The sequence below is a fragment of the Euprymna scolopes genome, chromosome 13, assembly GCF_053919585.1.
Source record: "Euprymna scolopes isolate OS-2025 chromosome 13, ASM5391958v1, whole genome shotgun sequence".
Classification (NCBI taxonomy): domain Eukaryota; kingdom Metazoa; phylum Mollusca; class Cephalopoda; order Sepiida; family Sepiolidae; genus Euprymna; species Euprymna scolopes.
Window position 1 is genome coordinate 81,893,825 of NC_136494.1, and position 18,084 is coordinate 81,911,908.

The following is an 18,084-nucleotide window of genomic DNA, read 5'->3' on the forward strand; positions in this document are numbered from 1 at the left end:
GCGAAAGAAATTTGTATGTCATTATGAAATTCTTTGACAGATTGATTGAAAATGTTTTTTTCTGTTTGGGTAGTTGTTTTGTTTTATGGTATGTCAACTTCTTTCTGGTTATTTAATGCCAAATCCAGTAACTTTGAACAAAGTTTTTATGCTTCAAGTTCTTTATATCTTCAAACAGTTATTCATAGTTTTTAGTTTTATGTTTTGTATAGTAATATTTTTAATTAAGTTTTTGACTTTGCGAGACATGATTGAGTTTTGCAAAGGAAAATAAAAAAAAAAAAATGAAATAACATGAATGTCTTCTGACAGTCTGATCTGGTAGCGCCAATCTTAATGTTAACGCATTGATTTTAATAACAACCAAGTAAACTAACTTTCTCTCATATACGGACTAGTAGGGAGACGATGTTACCCGGGATTGAATGATAATTAGCGAATGTTTCACACTCCCATCTTTTATTGTCATCGAAATCGATGAAATCGCTCATTTTCAACTAAATCGATTGACTGCTTGCTCTAGGTGAGGACTCATCACAGTGCACCAGGAGAATACTTCACATGTTTTCTCACATTAACTTAGTTCACAATACAATATAGTTTACATTACACTGGAGATAACCTACTGTTTATTTTATAAAATTATTTTTATATATAACTAGCAGTTTACTCCACCTTTGCTCGGGCCCTATGTACTGTTCATAACTTTATGTGCATATATATATATATTAAAAATTTTAACTCATGTCCAGGTAACCTACATCTAAAATGTTAAGTGTTTAGACCCATAATTGGTGGAGAAGTTTGGTAGAGTCTGCAAAGTTCAACTCTGTAAACTTTGACCTCTTGCCAGTCAAATTTTCGTCCAAAAACTGATTAAAAAGCTTCCTGCATATTTGAATACTCTTTCTCTTTATGTAAATTTTCAAATCTTTAGACCAAAAATGTTCTAAATAGTTTTCTGAAGACTGCAAGGGTTGAATCTTTTGAAATTTCACCTCTTGGTAGCCAAATTTTCGGCCAAAAACCGATTAAAAAAAGCTTGCCCTATGTCTGAATACACTTTATGTAAAATTTCAAATATTTAAACCAAAAATTGGCTGAGAGATCAAAATTTTTAAAACTTTAACCCATATTTTGACCCCTTAACATTTATTGTTTTGGGCTTAAATCGAGTTAAATAGTTTAAAATATTTCCAAGGAACCTACATCTAAAAGTTCACGTGTTTAGACCCAAAATTGGCGGAGGAGTTTGGTATAATTTTAAAGGTCAAATTGTTGAACTTTGACCCCCTTGACATCCAAATTTCTGGCCGAAAACCGATTAAAAAGATTTTCCCAAATCTCAATACCCTTTATTTCAAATCTCGAGTCTGTAGACTGAAAATTGACAGAGTAATTTGGTAGGGAAATTTACACACACAGACAATTTCACTTTTATAGATATACTAGCACTTCCGCCCGGCTCAGCTCGGGCCCTATGTACTGTTCATAATTTTATGTGCATACGTATTAATTAAAAATTGTGCATATGTACCGTAATGCCTTTCTATATAATAGGCTTCCTTAACTACCATAAAGAAAAGTTGGTAGAAACCGCAGATGTCAAATTTTTTTCATAAATCGACCTCAATTTTGGTCCCTTAACATTTATTGTTTTGGACTCAAATTACATTAAAATGTCTGACCCATGTCCAAGTAACCTACATCTCAAATTTCAAGGTTTTAGACCAAAAATTGGCGGAGGAGTTTGGTAGAGTCTGCAAAGGTCAACTCTGTAAACTTTGACCTCTTGCCAGCCAAATTTTCGCCTCAAAACTGATTAAAAAGCTTGCTGCATGTCTCAATACCCTTTATGTAAAAATTCAAATGTTTAGACCCCAAATTAGCTTAATAGTTTGCTAGAGACCACAAAGATAAAATCTTTTGGACTTTAACGCCTTGGAAGCCAAATTTTCACAAAAGAAAAACGATTAAAAAACTTGCCCTATGTCTGAATACACTTTATGTACATTTTCAAATGTTTAGACCAAAAATTGGCTGAGTAATTTGATAGAGACCTCAGAGGTTTAATTTTTCAAAAAATTTCACCCCAATTATGACCCCTTAACATTTATTGTTTTGGGCTCAAATAAAATTATAAAGTTAGATCCATGTCCAAGTAACCTATATCTAAAATTTCAAGTGTTTACACCCAAAATGGCGGAGGAGTTTGGTAGAGTTCTTAAAGGTCAAATCGTTGAACTTTGAGCCCTTAGCAGCTAAATTTCTGACCGACAACCGATTAAATTTTTTTTCCAAATCTCAATACCCCTTCTGTCAAATTTATTTGGTAGGGAAGTGTACAAACACAGACAGACACACACACACACACACACACACACACACAGACATTTTCACTTTTATAGAAATACTAGCATTTCAGCCTGGCATAACCCGAGCGTTTGGAAGTGTGTGTTGAGCAAAAAAAAAAAAAGTTGTAGTAGGAAAGCAGGCTCGAACCCATACCGCGAAGACGAAAAGAACCGGGAGAAAAAACGATACTGATCTTGTGAAACTCCGACGCCTCTGTCAAAAGTTTTAGGCAGACATGCAAACATACATACATTTATATATAGGTAGCTCAAGTTTTCGACCCAAACCGATTAAAAAGCTTGCCCTATTTCTGAATACCCTTTCTGTAAAATTTCAAAGGTTTAGACCGGAAATTGTCTGAGTAATTTGGTAGAGACCACAGGGGTCAATTTTTTTTTTACTTTGACTCCTATTATGACCCCTGGACATTTATTGTTTTGGGCTCAAATCAAATTATAAAGTTAGATCCATGTCCAAGGAACCTATATCTTAAATTTCAAAACTCAATATTGGCGGAGGAGTTTGGTAGAGTTCTCAAAGGTCAAATCGTTGAACTTTGACCCCTTAACAGAAAAATTTCTGGCCGAAACCCGATTAAAAAGATTTCCCCAAATCTCAGTACCCTGTATATCAAATTTCGAGTCTGTAGACTGTAAATTGTCAGAGTTATTGCGTAGGGAAATGTACACACACACACACACGTTCACTTTTATAGATATATAGATATGTATATAGATAGATAGACTTGAGTTATAGTTTAAAATGTGAAAGTCAAGTATTATGCTTCAATTGTGCGCTAAATAGAAACATTCATTTCGAACACCCCCCTCCGTTATATCAAAGAACCTACTGTTGATTTTCCATGCCTTGCCTTACTGTTTGTGCGGTGATAATCACTTGAATTTAAGTTTAAAATGAAAAAGTCAAGAATCATGGTGCAATTGTGATTTAAACAGAAATATTCATTTCAACGCGCCACTGTCATATCAAAGAACCTACTGTTCATATTATTGTCAGGCCTTTCATCTTGTGCGTTAATAAAACTTCTCAAATGCACTTGTTATGTTGGGCTGTCTAAGGTTTTGACTTTTTGTCAAAATCGTCTTTCCTACTTTCATCAGATTATTTCGATTATTGATATTATCCAAGGCATTCGATACAAAACCTATCTCAGAACACTGCCAAACACCTGAAGTGAAATTATATAAAAATCGGGCAGCAGTTTTCGAGTTCATAGGGGATGAACTCAGAGACACATGTACACACACAGTTCCTTTTATATAATAGTAGAAACGAATTAGAGGTAAAGAATATGCAAAATATTGTGGACGCACTTATGTGCACATGGTCTCATAAACGATTTCCATATTTAAATGTCAATTTTTGCACATAGTGTTCAGCTTAAGCATCTGCTTCGTGTAGTTTTCCCAAGTACGCGCAGTCAATGTTTTATTTTTTATAGTAAAAACAATTTAACCTTTGACATAAACGTTACACATTTAAGATGAGAAATAAACAGCTGTTTATCTAATTATTTCATTTTTTTTTTTTTTTTTTTTAGAATATATTTTTAATCCATTGAAGGCTGTCTAGCCAGATCTATATGACCAAATATAGGAATTTGTTTACGACCAAGGTTAATAATAGCTACATGACCTTTGAAAATTCTGCAATTCCTTTCTTCATCTTTATAAATAAAACAGTAGATGTATTCGTGTGAGTGTGTATGTGAAAATATTTAACCGATAAACTCTTAAACTACTTGTCAAATGACACTGTAATTAACAGGGAACAATAATTATACACCAAGGATAGTTTATAACAAGGAAAATCTTTGTTTGGATGAATCTTCCCTGCAACCTCTTTCCCGCAGAGGAGACATTGCGAGCCTGTCTCTGCTTTATCATTATTTTCATGGTAAGTGCTCAGCTGAGCTTCAATCTATGGTCCTCACTCGCCAAACCTTCATGAAAAACACTCATCTAGCCAAAACCACTATTATTAATTTCCCACACTCTTTATCTGTGCCTAAACTTAAATATACATTTCATAAACAAAACTTCTTTCTTAGAACTGCACGCCTGTGGAACTCTCTTCAGATTGTCTGCTTTCCAGCTGACTACAATCTGATTGTCTTCAAGTCCAATGTAAACAAGTTCTTGATGAACCGTCTCCCTAAGTAATCCAATTTACAAAATTCCCACTACTTATGTTTACTACGCTATAATCACATTGACTAATGTATACCCATTAACTATTTTTCTCGAGTGGCCTCCGGGCCTTGATAAGTGGTGATTCCTGTGTAAGAAAAAATGAATAACGCATACAGAAATATGTCGGTAAGTTGAAATGCAAACTGTTAAGTTCAACTGAACGACATATTTCTATTACTTTTGCACATGCGAACATTCATTCATAGATTGAATTGGTTGAATTTTAAATTTTCTTATCTATCTCTTGATAGCTCAAACAGCAGGGAACACAGCTGGAGCATTAAATGTTTTGGTTTCGATACTAGCTGATGACATCGAGTCCTTTTTTTAATCTTTTTAAATTAGTACTATATATTAGGTACAATTTAATATTCAATGAAATCTGCATGAATTAAAATATATTTAAGCGTATTTTCTCACCGGGCAAAGCGGGGAACCCTTCTAGTTTTAAAATAAATCTTTTGAAAGGTGTGTAGGTCTATGAGCTATTAAATGTAAGAATTTTAAATAATACTTTTATTTTTAACTTAATCTAATTGTTCTGACCTTGAAGAGGAGATAATAATTAAGACAGCACGATGGTATATTTACAAGAGTGTATTTAGATTAGTACAGGCTAATATAGGGTGATGTGACGGGGGGGGGGGCAGAGCGACTTGCTTCTTAGTTTAAATTGATATTCCAAATAAGCAAGTTTCTCTGCCCCACCTTGTATGTTACAGAAAGCATGCGACCATGACTGCAACCAATAACGGTATTCACTTCGTTCCCACCGCAGGAGGATGTGACACAAGGTTGGGAGATAGTGAGAATCAAGACATGCCACTAAAAGAAGAGCACTGACCTTTTAAAAAATTTTTAGTCATTTCCCGGTCGTTGCAACTCAGGTAGTAAACAATAAACTTACTCCACTCCAAAGAGGCAAGGGTTAGGTGGGTGGACTTGCCAAGATGAGTAACTCAGCCCAACAGATAAAAGTATATCAAAATGACCAAGTTTCTGGTGGATTGATTGTGAAGATGGGGTCCTCGACTGGTATGTATACTGCCAACAACAATGTATAACTGCCACCACATCTGTTATACTTCATTGTAATTCTATATATAGTATCTAGAAGAAATCATCTATTTCCAGTATAGGGTAGGTCATCAGATCACTGGTATATAAATTTGAGAATATATTTATCTCTGATAATTTATTCCGCTATCAAAATTAACTGGGCGTCTATGCCAGCATTTCTTTTTCTCTCATGGGGCTTTATTATTGTCACCATATAAAAGTATTTTCAAATAATCACCCAGTAACAGCTCAAGGTGTTTAGCTGTTACTCACACAGTCATTTTGCTTTCTTTTATTATCGCTTTGACGAGAAAACTATCTCAAGGGAAATAATCTTTCACTTTCTATCCAAACAATGTTGAGATTTCATGTCCCTTCTCCCTTAGCAAATTATAAAAACTAAAAACGCATAAGTGTTCCCCATTCAACCCCAGTCAAATGTCTTGAATGTTACCATTTTTTTTTTCAATAGAAAAATTTTACTTGATAAAAACATGTGTTGTACAGAAAAGTATGTTACAGAAAATATGAGCCATGATTACGACCAATTATGGTATTTATTTCATTCTCATCCCTGGAAAATGTGACACAAGGTCGGAAAGTGGGAAAGGTGAAAACAATGTAGCTATTTTTTGGTTTTATTTAATAAATATCTACTTATTTAAAACCCAACTTTGTTTTGGCGATATAATATCTTCTTCTGGAATAGTAACTTTTCACGCTCGTACTGACACATGAAATGTATTAGAAATTGTCCCTCATGTAAGTGATGTGTAAATTTCAAGTTGCATAATGCTGACATCGAAGAACAAATATTTATTAAAAATGTATTTAATTTGCAGAAATGTGTTCTATTGTTATTTCTTTAAATAATAATAATAATAATAATAATAATTATTATTATTATTATTATTATTATTATTATTATTATTATTATTATTATTATTATTATAACTACTTGATCGTGAATTATATGAGGGTTAATATTAATAGTTTTACTTAAATACTATACATTATTGGGGCATGTGAAATATATATAAACAAAAATAATCATATGTGTGGATTTACGATCAACTTGGTTTTTGTGGCGGAAGTTCATGCATCGAAATCGACGGGAGAGTTCATCATATATATATATATATATATATATATATATATATATATATATATATATATATATGCGTGTTTCTTTTTCAACAAAAGATGAATTCCAGAGATGCAGTTATTGCCGAGTGTGCTTCGCAAAGTAGATATATAAAAGAAATTGGCATAATTTTCTAAATATTTTAGAAAATAATAAAGGGGAAAAAGTGAATAATAGGAGATAAATGGGAAATACAGAGAAACCAAAAAATCATGCAATTTTATTGTGATTAAAGATTTATAATAATAATACATTAAAAAAACAACGAAAGTATTGAACAAACGAAATGAGCTTGCTTTAAATAAATTTATTTGAGAATATAATTTTGTGTAAAAATATTCCACTTAATAAAAAATACATTTGTTGAGATGTGTTCTGTCCGAGTTGTTTTGGGACATTTTTTTCATCTGCGAATCTTTGTATATAACTGTCTTCTTTGCTGAAACATTTGTATTTAAATTAACTCGTGGAAAGATGAGTTGTCATCTGCCTCTTTTTTGAAATATACAAAGAAGGCTGCCTTATTACTACTACTGCATCGAGTTTCGGTGAATTACGCTCTTTTTTATTTAACGCATACAGTTTTTAAGCATTAAGGTCATATTATTAGGGGGGGGCGACAGACAAAGTTATTGGATTAGGTGACAAGGACAACACATAGTCTGGGGCCTTTTGTGACTTTTTTCTTCAACAGTCAATAGCTTATAAATTGACAATTACGATTTATTGCAAGTTCATGGATAATTCAGTTATATTTATGATTTGTTTATAAATATATTTTGAATTGTTCATGCGTTTTATTATGAAAGCAAAATAGCAATGAATATTAATGTATTTTGCATTAAGCTTAGAATAATATGAACATTCTAGTATGCCCATGGCGTTAAGAAATGGCAGCATACTTATTTTGTTGCTTTCCAAACATATTTTATATTTAAATTTACACGAAAAAAAAAAAACTTGCCTCGTGCACAAACTGTTATGATGTAAGCTGATATACCTATTTTAAAAATAATGGGCTTACCCAGAGACTACAAACATGTTCTTTTCTCTTCCCTGCAACCTCTTTCTCACAGAAGAGACGTGGCAAGCCTGTTTCTGCTTTATCGTTATTTTCATTCAAGTGCTCGTCTGAGCTCCAAACTATGCCCCCCTTGCAAACTTTCACGAGAAACACTCGTCTCGTTGAAAACACTATCAATAATTTCCCCCACTCTTTATCTATGCCTAAACCTAACGTAGATTCCATGAACAACGCTTTTTCTTAGAACTGCATACCTGTGGAACTATCTTCCGTTTGCCTGCTTTCCAGCTGACTACAATATGGCCGTGTCTAAATCTCTTTATCAAACGGTAGGCTTTTCAAATTTCTTGAAATCTGTGTGGACAGTTATTGTTATTTATAGGTTATACCGGTGTAAATATCAACGTTGCTCGCAGCAAATGAAATAAAATTAAATTCATTTTATTTATCTATGGAGGGTAATTCTGATCCTACATACTAAATGTGTTATTCAATTATATATATATATATATATATATATATATATATATTTATTTATTTCAATATTTTACGTGTCTAAAAGTAAGTTATCCACATGCATGTTTCGAAGTATCATTTTTCTTCAGTATGGCTAAACTTGTTGATGAGGATCGAACTCGTCATCACTGGATATGTAGCCTAGTGTTTTACTACAAGACCATGGAATCGCATCAATTTTTATGCACAGTATTTATCGCTTTTAAATGCAAGATTGTTTATTTATTTATTTTTTTTTATAAGGGATTCTGTGTTTTATTTCTTTCTTTTCACTCCCTGAGTCCTTTTTAAGTAATCTAGTAATCTGCCCTTTGTTTACATTCTAATCGCTCTACCTAATTACATAATAAAAAATAGTATATATATATATATATATATATATATATATATATATATATATATATATATATACAGTCATGATAATATTTATTGGCACGGTCCAATAAAAATCATATTTTGTTAATAAAATCTCATAAAAATGGTCAGAATCGGAGGTTATTATGTAGTATCATATGTATTTTGAACTGCTCTTTCCGATGCACCAATTGGATTTCAAAAAAAGTGAATACCTAAGGAATTACAAACGAAATTTCTAAATTACCGTGTTCAAAATTATTGGCACGGCTTATTATTTTCATCTATTACCAGTATAATTGCAACCAATTTCATGTTTGATATGGTTTCGTTACCTTTTTGTAGCCTTATTATGCTTATTTAATGTTAATTTTTTAAATTGTTCTTTTTCAGATAATTTTTAGACAGCGTTTGCTTTGAAGAAATTTAAATCAAGGAATTTTCGTTATTTTTATGACTAAGGAACACATCAAATACCTCAGGAAGCGTGTGATAGCGTGTCATTGCAAAGGGGAGGGCTATAATAAGATTTCTAAGAAGCTAAACCTACCCAAATCCAATTTTTGAGCCATCGAAAAGAAGTTCAAATCACAAGGTCACGTTATGAATTTGGAAGGTTGGGTGAGAAAAAGGCTGCTGTCCGCGAGAGCAGAGCGAAAAATCGTTCGACATGTCAACCAAAACCCAAGGATCACTGCTGGGGGAGATTGTAGAGGAACAGAGAAACTCTGGAGTGAACATGTCCGGACACACAGTTGGTAGAGTTTTGAAGGGAGCTGGTTTGTAAACCATGTCACCCGAAGAAGACTCCCTTATTGAAACCTGTGCATCTGAAAGCAAGGCTAGAGTTTGCAAAGCACCATATTGATGAAGATGCTTCCTTCTGGAATCATGTTATATGGTCCAACAAAACGAAATTTGTGTTCATTGGCAATAATAGTTTCTTCTGTTTACAGGAAATCTGGCGAAGCCTTCTTGCTTAAGAACACCATATCAACTGTGAAGCACAGCGGAGGTAGTTTGATGTTTTGGGGATGCTTTGCTGCCACTGGACAAGTACGACTCGTTAAGGTCACAGGCATAATAAAAAAGAAGTATTATGTTAAAATACTGAATGACAACCTGAAGGACTTTGCTAGAGAGCTGTCGCTAAGTCGACGTTGGCACTTCATGCAAGATAATGACCCAAAGCATTTGGCTAATCTGACAAAGAAATGGCTTGAGGATAACAATATCAATGTTTTGAAGTGACCATCCCAGAACCCGGACATCAATCCCATTGAAAATTTGTGGAGGATAAAAATTGAGGGTAATGGAGAGCAAGTTTAAGAATCTTGCTCAGTTAGAGGATTATTATCAGGAGGAATCGGTGAAATTTACTGCTGAAGAATGTTACAAGTTAGTGGAAAACTATACTAAAAGACTACAGCAAGTAATTAAGACTAAAGGCCATACAATTCATCATTAGAATTACGGTGTCAATAAATTTGAACACGAGAATTTTGAAATATCGTGTGTAATTTCTTTATTATTAATTTTTTTTGGAATCCGATTGTTGAGTTGGAAAGAGCAGTTCAAAAAATATATTATACTTTGTGATTTCCTTTGATTGAACCCTTATCTGAAGGATTTTTCAGACAAAATAAAGTTTTTATTAGACCCTGCCAATAAATATGATCATGACTATATATATTATTTAATTATTTTTAAAATAACGTATAATTCTTTTAGTTTTTACATCCGTTATTGAGATTTGTGTTACTTATTGTTATTACCGAGTGGCCTCTTTGCCTTGATAAGTGGTGATGCCTATGTTAAAAAAAAGCTATATGACTTTTTATATGCAGCTTCCATCTCTCTTTCCCCTCTTTTGTATAAAACTAAATTAAAATAAATATAGCCCATATTATTATTCCTTATGCTTAGCAGTTGTATTCAACAATTTATAATGATTTGCTAATTAGTTCATGAATGAATCTTATTGATGGAAATATATAAACATACATATATCTAACTTTAGCTGAATAGGGATTATTCTTTTCATTGTTTTGACTCTCGAGCATATATCCGACACAGATACTGTTAATCAACCGCGAATCACATCATTCTATATAAAAGCATATAAGATATCAACGGATACACATGCGAGAGTCAAAATAACGAAAAGAATATGCTGTTGTCTCGGCCTTGGTAATGAGTTATCAGCATTTTCCTAGATTTTAGTGAACTTCAAATGCTCCAATCATGTTTAATATTTTTAAAATGCGTCGTGAAATTCCACATTTGATAATTATTTGGGGAAGCCAACTTGGATGCCTGTTTTGAAAAACCACAAGTTGGAAACTTTGAGATAATGATATTACTTACTATATATATGGGAATTATACTGAATAAAAAGCAGCATATTGAAAATTAGCCCAAGCTAAAATGCTAAAGTATCTGGATTATTAATAGATAGTAATCTAAAGACACACACATATTAGTTCGAGGTTCGAGCCCTAATACAGTCAAACTACACTAGAGTACGCTTTAATATATATATATATATATATATATATATATATATATATATTTTAAAACAGTACTCTATGTACACATGTTTCGCTGCTCTATAGCTCATCAACGTAGTTTGACTGTATTAGGGCTTGAACCTCGAACTATAGGTTCTATATTTGAGTGCGTATACCATTACGCTATAAGCCCCTGCTGATATTATTTTTATTGTTTTTAAAGCTATTTTATTATTGTTGTTGTTGCTGACATTTTAGCGATATATATATAATTTTAAAGTAATTGAGGGTGTAAAAAGCATAAAAATGATATTGCTTTCGATATTTAAGCAGTCATCTAATCTTGGTTACAAAATGCAACGAAATAGCTAAATTACTTACTTTGCTACATTTTCTGACCAAGACCGGAAGGCGACTTGTAATATCAAAATAAAATATTAAATATAAAAAAACAACATCGTTTTTATACTTAATACATCCTCCATAACCTTGAAATAACATTTCTAGGAGTATACGTGGAATAATATATATGTATGTATATATATATGTATATATATATATATATACATATATATATATATACATATATATATACATATATATATGTACATATATATATACATATATATATATATATATATATATATATATATATATATATATATAAATTGAATAGCTATTTTAGAATGGACAAACCAACCTGTCATACACATCTGATTTAGAAAAGAAAAATTAAACTGGCCAATATATTCTGTTTTATTAAAATGCAAAACGACAAATTGCAAAATTGTTTCATTGGCAAATTAATTAAAGACTTCACACGCTTGATTTTCTGTTGTTTTTCTTATATCCACATTTTTAGCTATTTTTCATTTCCCTGTGTGACATGTCTAAAATTGAAAAAGATTTATCGACAATTTTTTTTAATGCCCAAATTTACGTATAAGTAACTAATTTAAAATGATTAATTATGAGGATCGTTTCAAAAGTAACCCCCTCCTATTTTTTTAACTCAAAAACTAAAACGTTGAAGAGCTACGAATACGGGAGTGGTATCATTAAAACAAGCGACCTTTTGTACTCGAGAATTCATTTTTATACATAGTCCCTACCATTCGCATTGCACACTTTTGCCGCCGATGAACGTAAAAGTCCAGAGTGTGCTTTGTCACTCTCATCTCTGTCACTACTTTTAAATCAACAAACTCCTTTTCTGACTGCGCTGACACCAACTGAATCGTCTTCATAAACGTTCAACCGGTGCTCAGAAATTTTCATCGGTTCAAATTTTTCTACCTGAAGGAATTCAATGATGAATCTCTGTTTTTCATTCACTTTGCTTATTAGAGTCTCACACCGTCAATATCTGCAAGAGAGAGAAAGATGATAGTTTCAGGTCATGAATGCATAATTTCAGTCATCAGGACCATGTAATTTGCATCCCCCTCTGATCTCTTCAGGAGGAATAAAAAGTATAGGAGGCATTTATTTTGGAACAATGAAATTAGATTCCAAATAAATTTATTTTGTACTTAAATCATATTCGAAATTATTTTCTTGCGTTAATACAATTGTAGGAGTTTCTACTTTGTGAATGTGGGTGAGGGTGTCACCGCTTATCAAGACCAACGCCACTCGAAGATAAGGATAATGAGTGTCAGGTGACCGGCGAGAAAGCAGGGTGATTATTGGTAATGATGCATTTTGGGTAGTGTTTGTTTATTTAAGAGGACGCCTTGACGGGTATTTGCTCACGTAATGTTATATAGTTATTATTATTAGTATTATTAGACGATACCACTTGTGTGCGTATGTTACGTGAGTTCTTATTAGTAATGATACGTGTCTTAGTGAGAGTTCTTGTCTTATTACATATGATGTTGTATCTTAGAGAGAGAGATGTTGTTGTAATGACATTTTATAACACAGACATATAATAACAATACAATTTACCTTTTTGTAGAAATCACAAACACAAAGATGAGCTTTATCCAAAACACATGATAATTTATTTTCTTACGACCGGTCGGGATTTCCTCGTTAAGAACTCAAAGTTTCACATCTTAGTTTCTGAAGTGACGTCTCGCTTCAGACGTCCGCCTGTCTCTGTCTCCCCTGACTGTCTCTCTGACTGTCTCTCTGACTGTCTCTGACTCTCTCCACGACCAACTAACTCCCACCTCCTATATTGAGAAATCCATGCATCCCGGCCACGTGAGCAAAATTCACGTGTTTCAACATGCGCGACTTTGCACGTTTCCGACATTGATTTCCCAATAACCTATTTTTCTTGTGTTGTTTCCACAAAGGAATTTAACCTACATATCTAATTTATTTAACCATATTTTATTATCCACATTCTTTTAACAATTGAATAGTTTATTTATTATTTATTTCATCCGAATTAACAATTTACTGGACATTCCATTTAAACCTATTGTTCTTTAAAACTTATGTCCAGGGTTCGATTTCTGCTTTCTCTTATTTTCATTTTAACTAATCTCTCTATTTTTATACTTACATGAACAGGGGACAGCCCTTATCATGTAACAGTAAGACTTAAGAATATATAATCAGTTGAGAAGTAGCCCGGGGTAATGTGTTCCACAGAAGGGCAGTTCTCGGAAAGAAACTTTGATCAAAGAATTTAAGTTTAGTTTTAAGCACAGATATATAATAACGCAAATTGTTAGCAGTTGTTGTAACTCGACAGGTATCTGCTATGAATATTACACTGTAGAAAACCATCCATAGAAACTTAGTTGAATACCTGCCATGAAAATTACAATAAAACAGAAATAGATATGCATCTGTTGCAGGAAAGAGTAAATAAGGTAAAGATGAGGGATTTGACCACTAGATTTCAAAGCCGATTTTTGGCCCTGTCACGGTAGTAAAGCATCGATTCTTATGTGAGTATAGAAAAAGAAAACTAAGACGTTCGTTGTGAGTTGTAGTTTTAAGTTTATTTCTAGAGAAATAGTCACACATGAGGGAGAGACTAGTATTCTTTTACCTAATTAGTTATCTATCTTATTAAAGGTAAATAGGTGGACACAGCGAAGAGAGAGTTTATGAGAGTATTTCACTCTTGGCGATTATAAAAGTTTTCCTTTCAGATATTCCAGCATTAAAATACGTTTGTGGGAGAAAGTGATCTATAGATTTTAGTTTTACTGGTAGTTGAAAATTTTTTAATATTTATTATTTTATCAGTACTATCAGCAGTGGAAATTTTGCTTTAAACAAAATCAAATATAGAAAGAAAATGAAAAGAATCGCTTCTAGCATCGGAAAATATGTACAAAATTTTCCAATTCTAGGAACCGTTTCGGATACCACTAAAAGCTTCGATTTTTTCTGATTCCCGATTCTGATTAATTATCCCAACACTAACACACACACACACACACACACACACACACACACACACACACACACACACACACACACACACACACACATATATATATATATATATATATATATATATATATATATATATATATATATACATATATATATAATGAATGAATGACAAAAATCTATATTCCAAATTTCATGATGTTGGCCATCTTAGAATTTATTCCTTTAATTCAGTTGACATTTACAATTCTTCACAGTATCTGTTTCAGAGCACAAAATCAATCACTTAAATATTATATCGATCACTGAATCTTTTTTGTCCTTAACTCATCAGAAGAAATAGCAACACTCAATCCATCAAAAGAATATGGTGCGTTTTGATATGACTAAAAATCCAAAAATTGGGAGAGAAACTTTAAATACCTTACAATATGCTCACATTACGCCATAAAATATATTTCTACAGAATATATATATATATTAGGGCCCTTCACTCTTTGACAGACTATGTATATCCACGTAGTGGTGCCTGTGCGTGAAATTTTTGTGCCAGGAAGTGTGCAATCTCCAACCGCACCTCTCCTAAGTCAACATTGTTAAATACCAGTAGCAAGTGTAGTGTATTAGAGCATGACTGCAAACAAATGCTGAGATAAGCGGAGAGCATATACAGCGCCTAGAATTCCTACTTGGTCACCCATCTGGTACTAACCAGCCTCAATGTTGCTTAGATTTGGTGATCTGACGAGAACCGGTGTGTCAACGCGATTATACCATTATATATATATATATATATATATATATATATATATATATATGTTTGGACCATCTTCCAATTATGCGATTCCGCATTTTGCTAAATCCTACCCTCTGATGAGAAGGAAAGTATTTCTTCGAAACTCCGTGGATTAAGGACTATCCATTTATTTAGTGTTTCCTTTTCAAATTAAATATTTTTTTAAACTCTTTTTCAAAGTGTTTTTTAACATGTTTTTTTAACTACTTTCTCTTATATATAAGCCTGAGGAGTCCTACAGTGGATGAAACGCCGAATATTCAGTGTAGCTTAATCACCATATATATTTTATTAATTACTAACTAGCTCTACCTACGTATTGAGCACTTTTGAAGTAAATACTTAAAGTTTACGCATAAATCTATACTTTCGTATATTAATTTTATGTGAGTAAATTAAGTAGTTATATATATATATATATATATATATATATATATAAGTTAATAAATTTTGAAGGAAATACTTTTTGCTCATAATGCTAAAGTTAATGGTAAATAATCTCAATTTCATTATCTGTCTAATTCAATATTTTTCTCTTTTTTTTCCTTAACTTTTAGCCATGTCATAAACGAAGAACTATGCAACAGAAAGATAAAGAGTATAAGGTAAGTGTCATTTTCTCTTGAGAAAAAAATGAAAAAGAGAAGTGAATGTCTCATCTCAAATTGCATTATTTCACCATGATTTCTCATCCAGCATCAGCATCATCTTGCTCTTGATATATTCTCATCTGCAACTTTCCATAAAAGTGAAAGACAAAATGTGTGTAACAATCACTTTACACAATCTGTCTACAGTGTAATCGTATACAAAGGTCACTTTCATTTCTCTTTATAAAAATATTATTTTTCAGCTTCATCCATTTATTTTCAAAACTATTTTCATATTAATATTATACGTAAAAATTGGAAACGAATTGTATTATCTGTTATAATTGGAAGCTATATAGAATTATTTATAACAAAAATTATTAAATTTTTTGTTTCATTTTACTGTTACCATCATGTTAGAAATGTCATGGACCACAGCCTCAGACCTGTAAGCCTTACATAAAATACGTCCGAAAACATTTTTCATTTAAATATTTTTTATGCCATCACTTGTGTACATATTGTTATGAAGCGTGGCACTATGACACTGTCCTTTAATATGGTGCTGTTATTTACACTAAACAATATTGTAACCTCTTATATAAAGGGAAGTGTGTATGCGTATGTCCAGCTAAAAATCAACAACTACAAAATAAAGACCTATAAAGTTTATATATTTGTAAATGAGATTCTAATTTGCACTAGATAATATTGTCATCTGAAATATCAATTACGTTATCGTCAAAAGCAGACAATTTAGAATTTATTTTTAATAATGCAAATTATAATATCTATGAGATAGCTAAATAAACAGAAGTAGCTGGATGTAAATCGAAGAAACCATTACTATTCTATATATTACATATTTAGCGTATTTGAATATATATTTAAACAAGCACTTATCATTTTGTGCATTATTGAGTGAATTTTGAAATGAAAACATCACTTCCGGTTAAAAGTGAATAGTAAAAAATAAACGCCACTTTCGGTTGAATTGAATAATAAAAAAAAAACTCAATTCTAATAAAAGTGAATAGTAAAAACGTCACTTCTGATTAAAAGAATCGTAAAAAAACGTCACTTTCAGTTAAAAATAGAGTATAAAACGTCACTTCCGGTTAAAAGTGAATAGAAAATAAACATCACTTCCGCTTGAAAGTAAAAAAATGAATCATGAGAAGTGACTGAAGTTTTAATTCTTATTTTTCTTTTAATGATAATGAAATCTTCCATAAATGTGTATTTCAAAAATATTTGTCGCAATTTGAAAACTTCCTTAGATATGTCTATAAACATATTTCTTTTAAATTGAAAAAAAAAGATATTAAAGCTATTATTGCGATTCTTTTTTAAATAAATGAATGTGTCCTTATTTTTTTCTTCTGTATCGATATGTTATATATATCATAAGATTATATTAAGATTATAAGATTAACTTTACACTTTTTAGTCTTACTTTATTTCAATCGAAGATCTCAGAAATCAAGGGGTCCCTTTCCTGGGGTAAACACTTGATGACTATGAGATGCATAGGTGTTCTAGTGTTTGATTAAATTCTCCTTTACCTCCTAAATGTTGAGTTAGTAAAGAAGTAAAGAAAATTAATTTTCCTCTCTCCTAATTGACTATTTAACTATGTCATAGTATTTTTTGTGGTCTCATGTTCTTACCGTATTCCAGGACAAGAATTCATTTGGTCTGATGGAGTATCCAGCTTGGTGCAGTGACTATATAAGTGTGCATTAATTAGTAAAATAAATTGATATGATCAACATGATACAAGCTTTTTTTACCATTTTCTTGTTAGTATCGACTTCCTTGTTTCTTTCTAGAATCAAGTATTTACATAAATAGGCCACGTGAAGGTTGCCAAAATCTGAAATTATAAGTGGTGCTTTTGAACCGACTGGGGTTTAAGTTGGCATAACCTAAGTGGAAAGTGAACCTATTTCTATGGATATATTATAAAGCAGTCTGTTTAACATTGTATCTTGCCTAAAGGATAACTTTATATTCATGGTTAGCGGTCTTATTTACATCAGGCTTGACGAATATTGAATTCTTAAACAAGTGTATTTTTAAAGTCGTCTCTTCTAAGATTACCTTATAGGATTTCCTAATGTTATACTAAAGGAATTATATCCAGCTCTAAAAGCC

The 18,084-nt window shown here is 32.0% G+C and overlaps 1 protein-coding gene across 9 annotated transcripts in view; it reads left to right on the plus strand.

Moving 5' to 3' along the window:
• Positions 1-18,084, plus strand: part of LOC145292080 (cys-loop ligand-gated ion channel-like) — a 1,494,476-nt gene that overhangs the window by 1,046,369 nt on the left and 430,023 nt on the right. For all 9 annotated transcript variants that reach the window (XM_080138143.1, XM_080138147.1, XM_080138146.1 and 6 more), the window contains one exon: positions 15,895-15,942. In XM_080138143.1, coding sequence (XP_079994269.1) covers positions 15,895-15,942 — 48 coding nt within the window. The remainder of the gene's footprint in view (positions 1-15,894; positions 15,943-18,084) is intronic.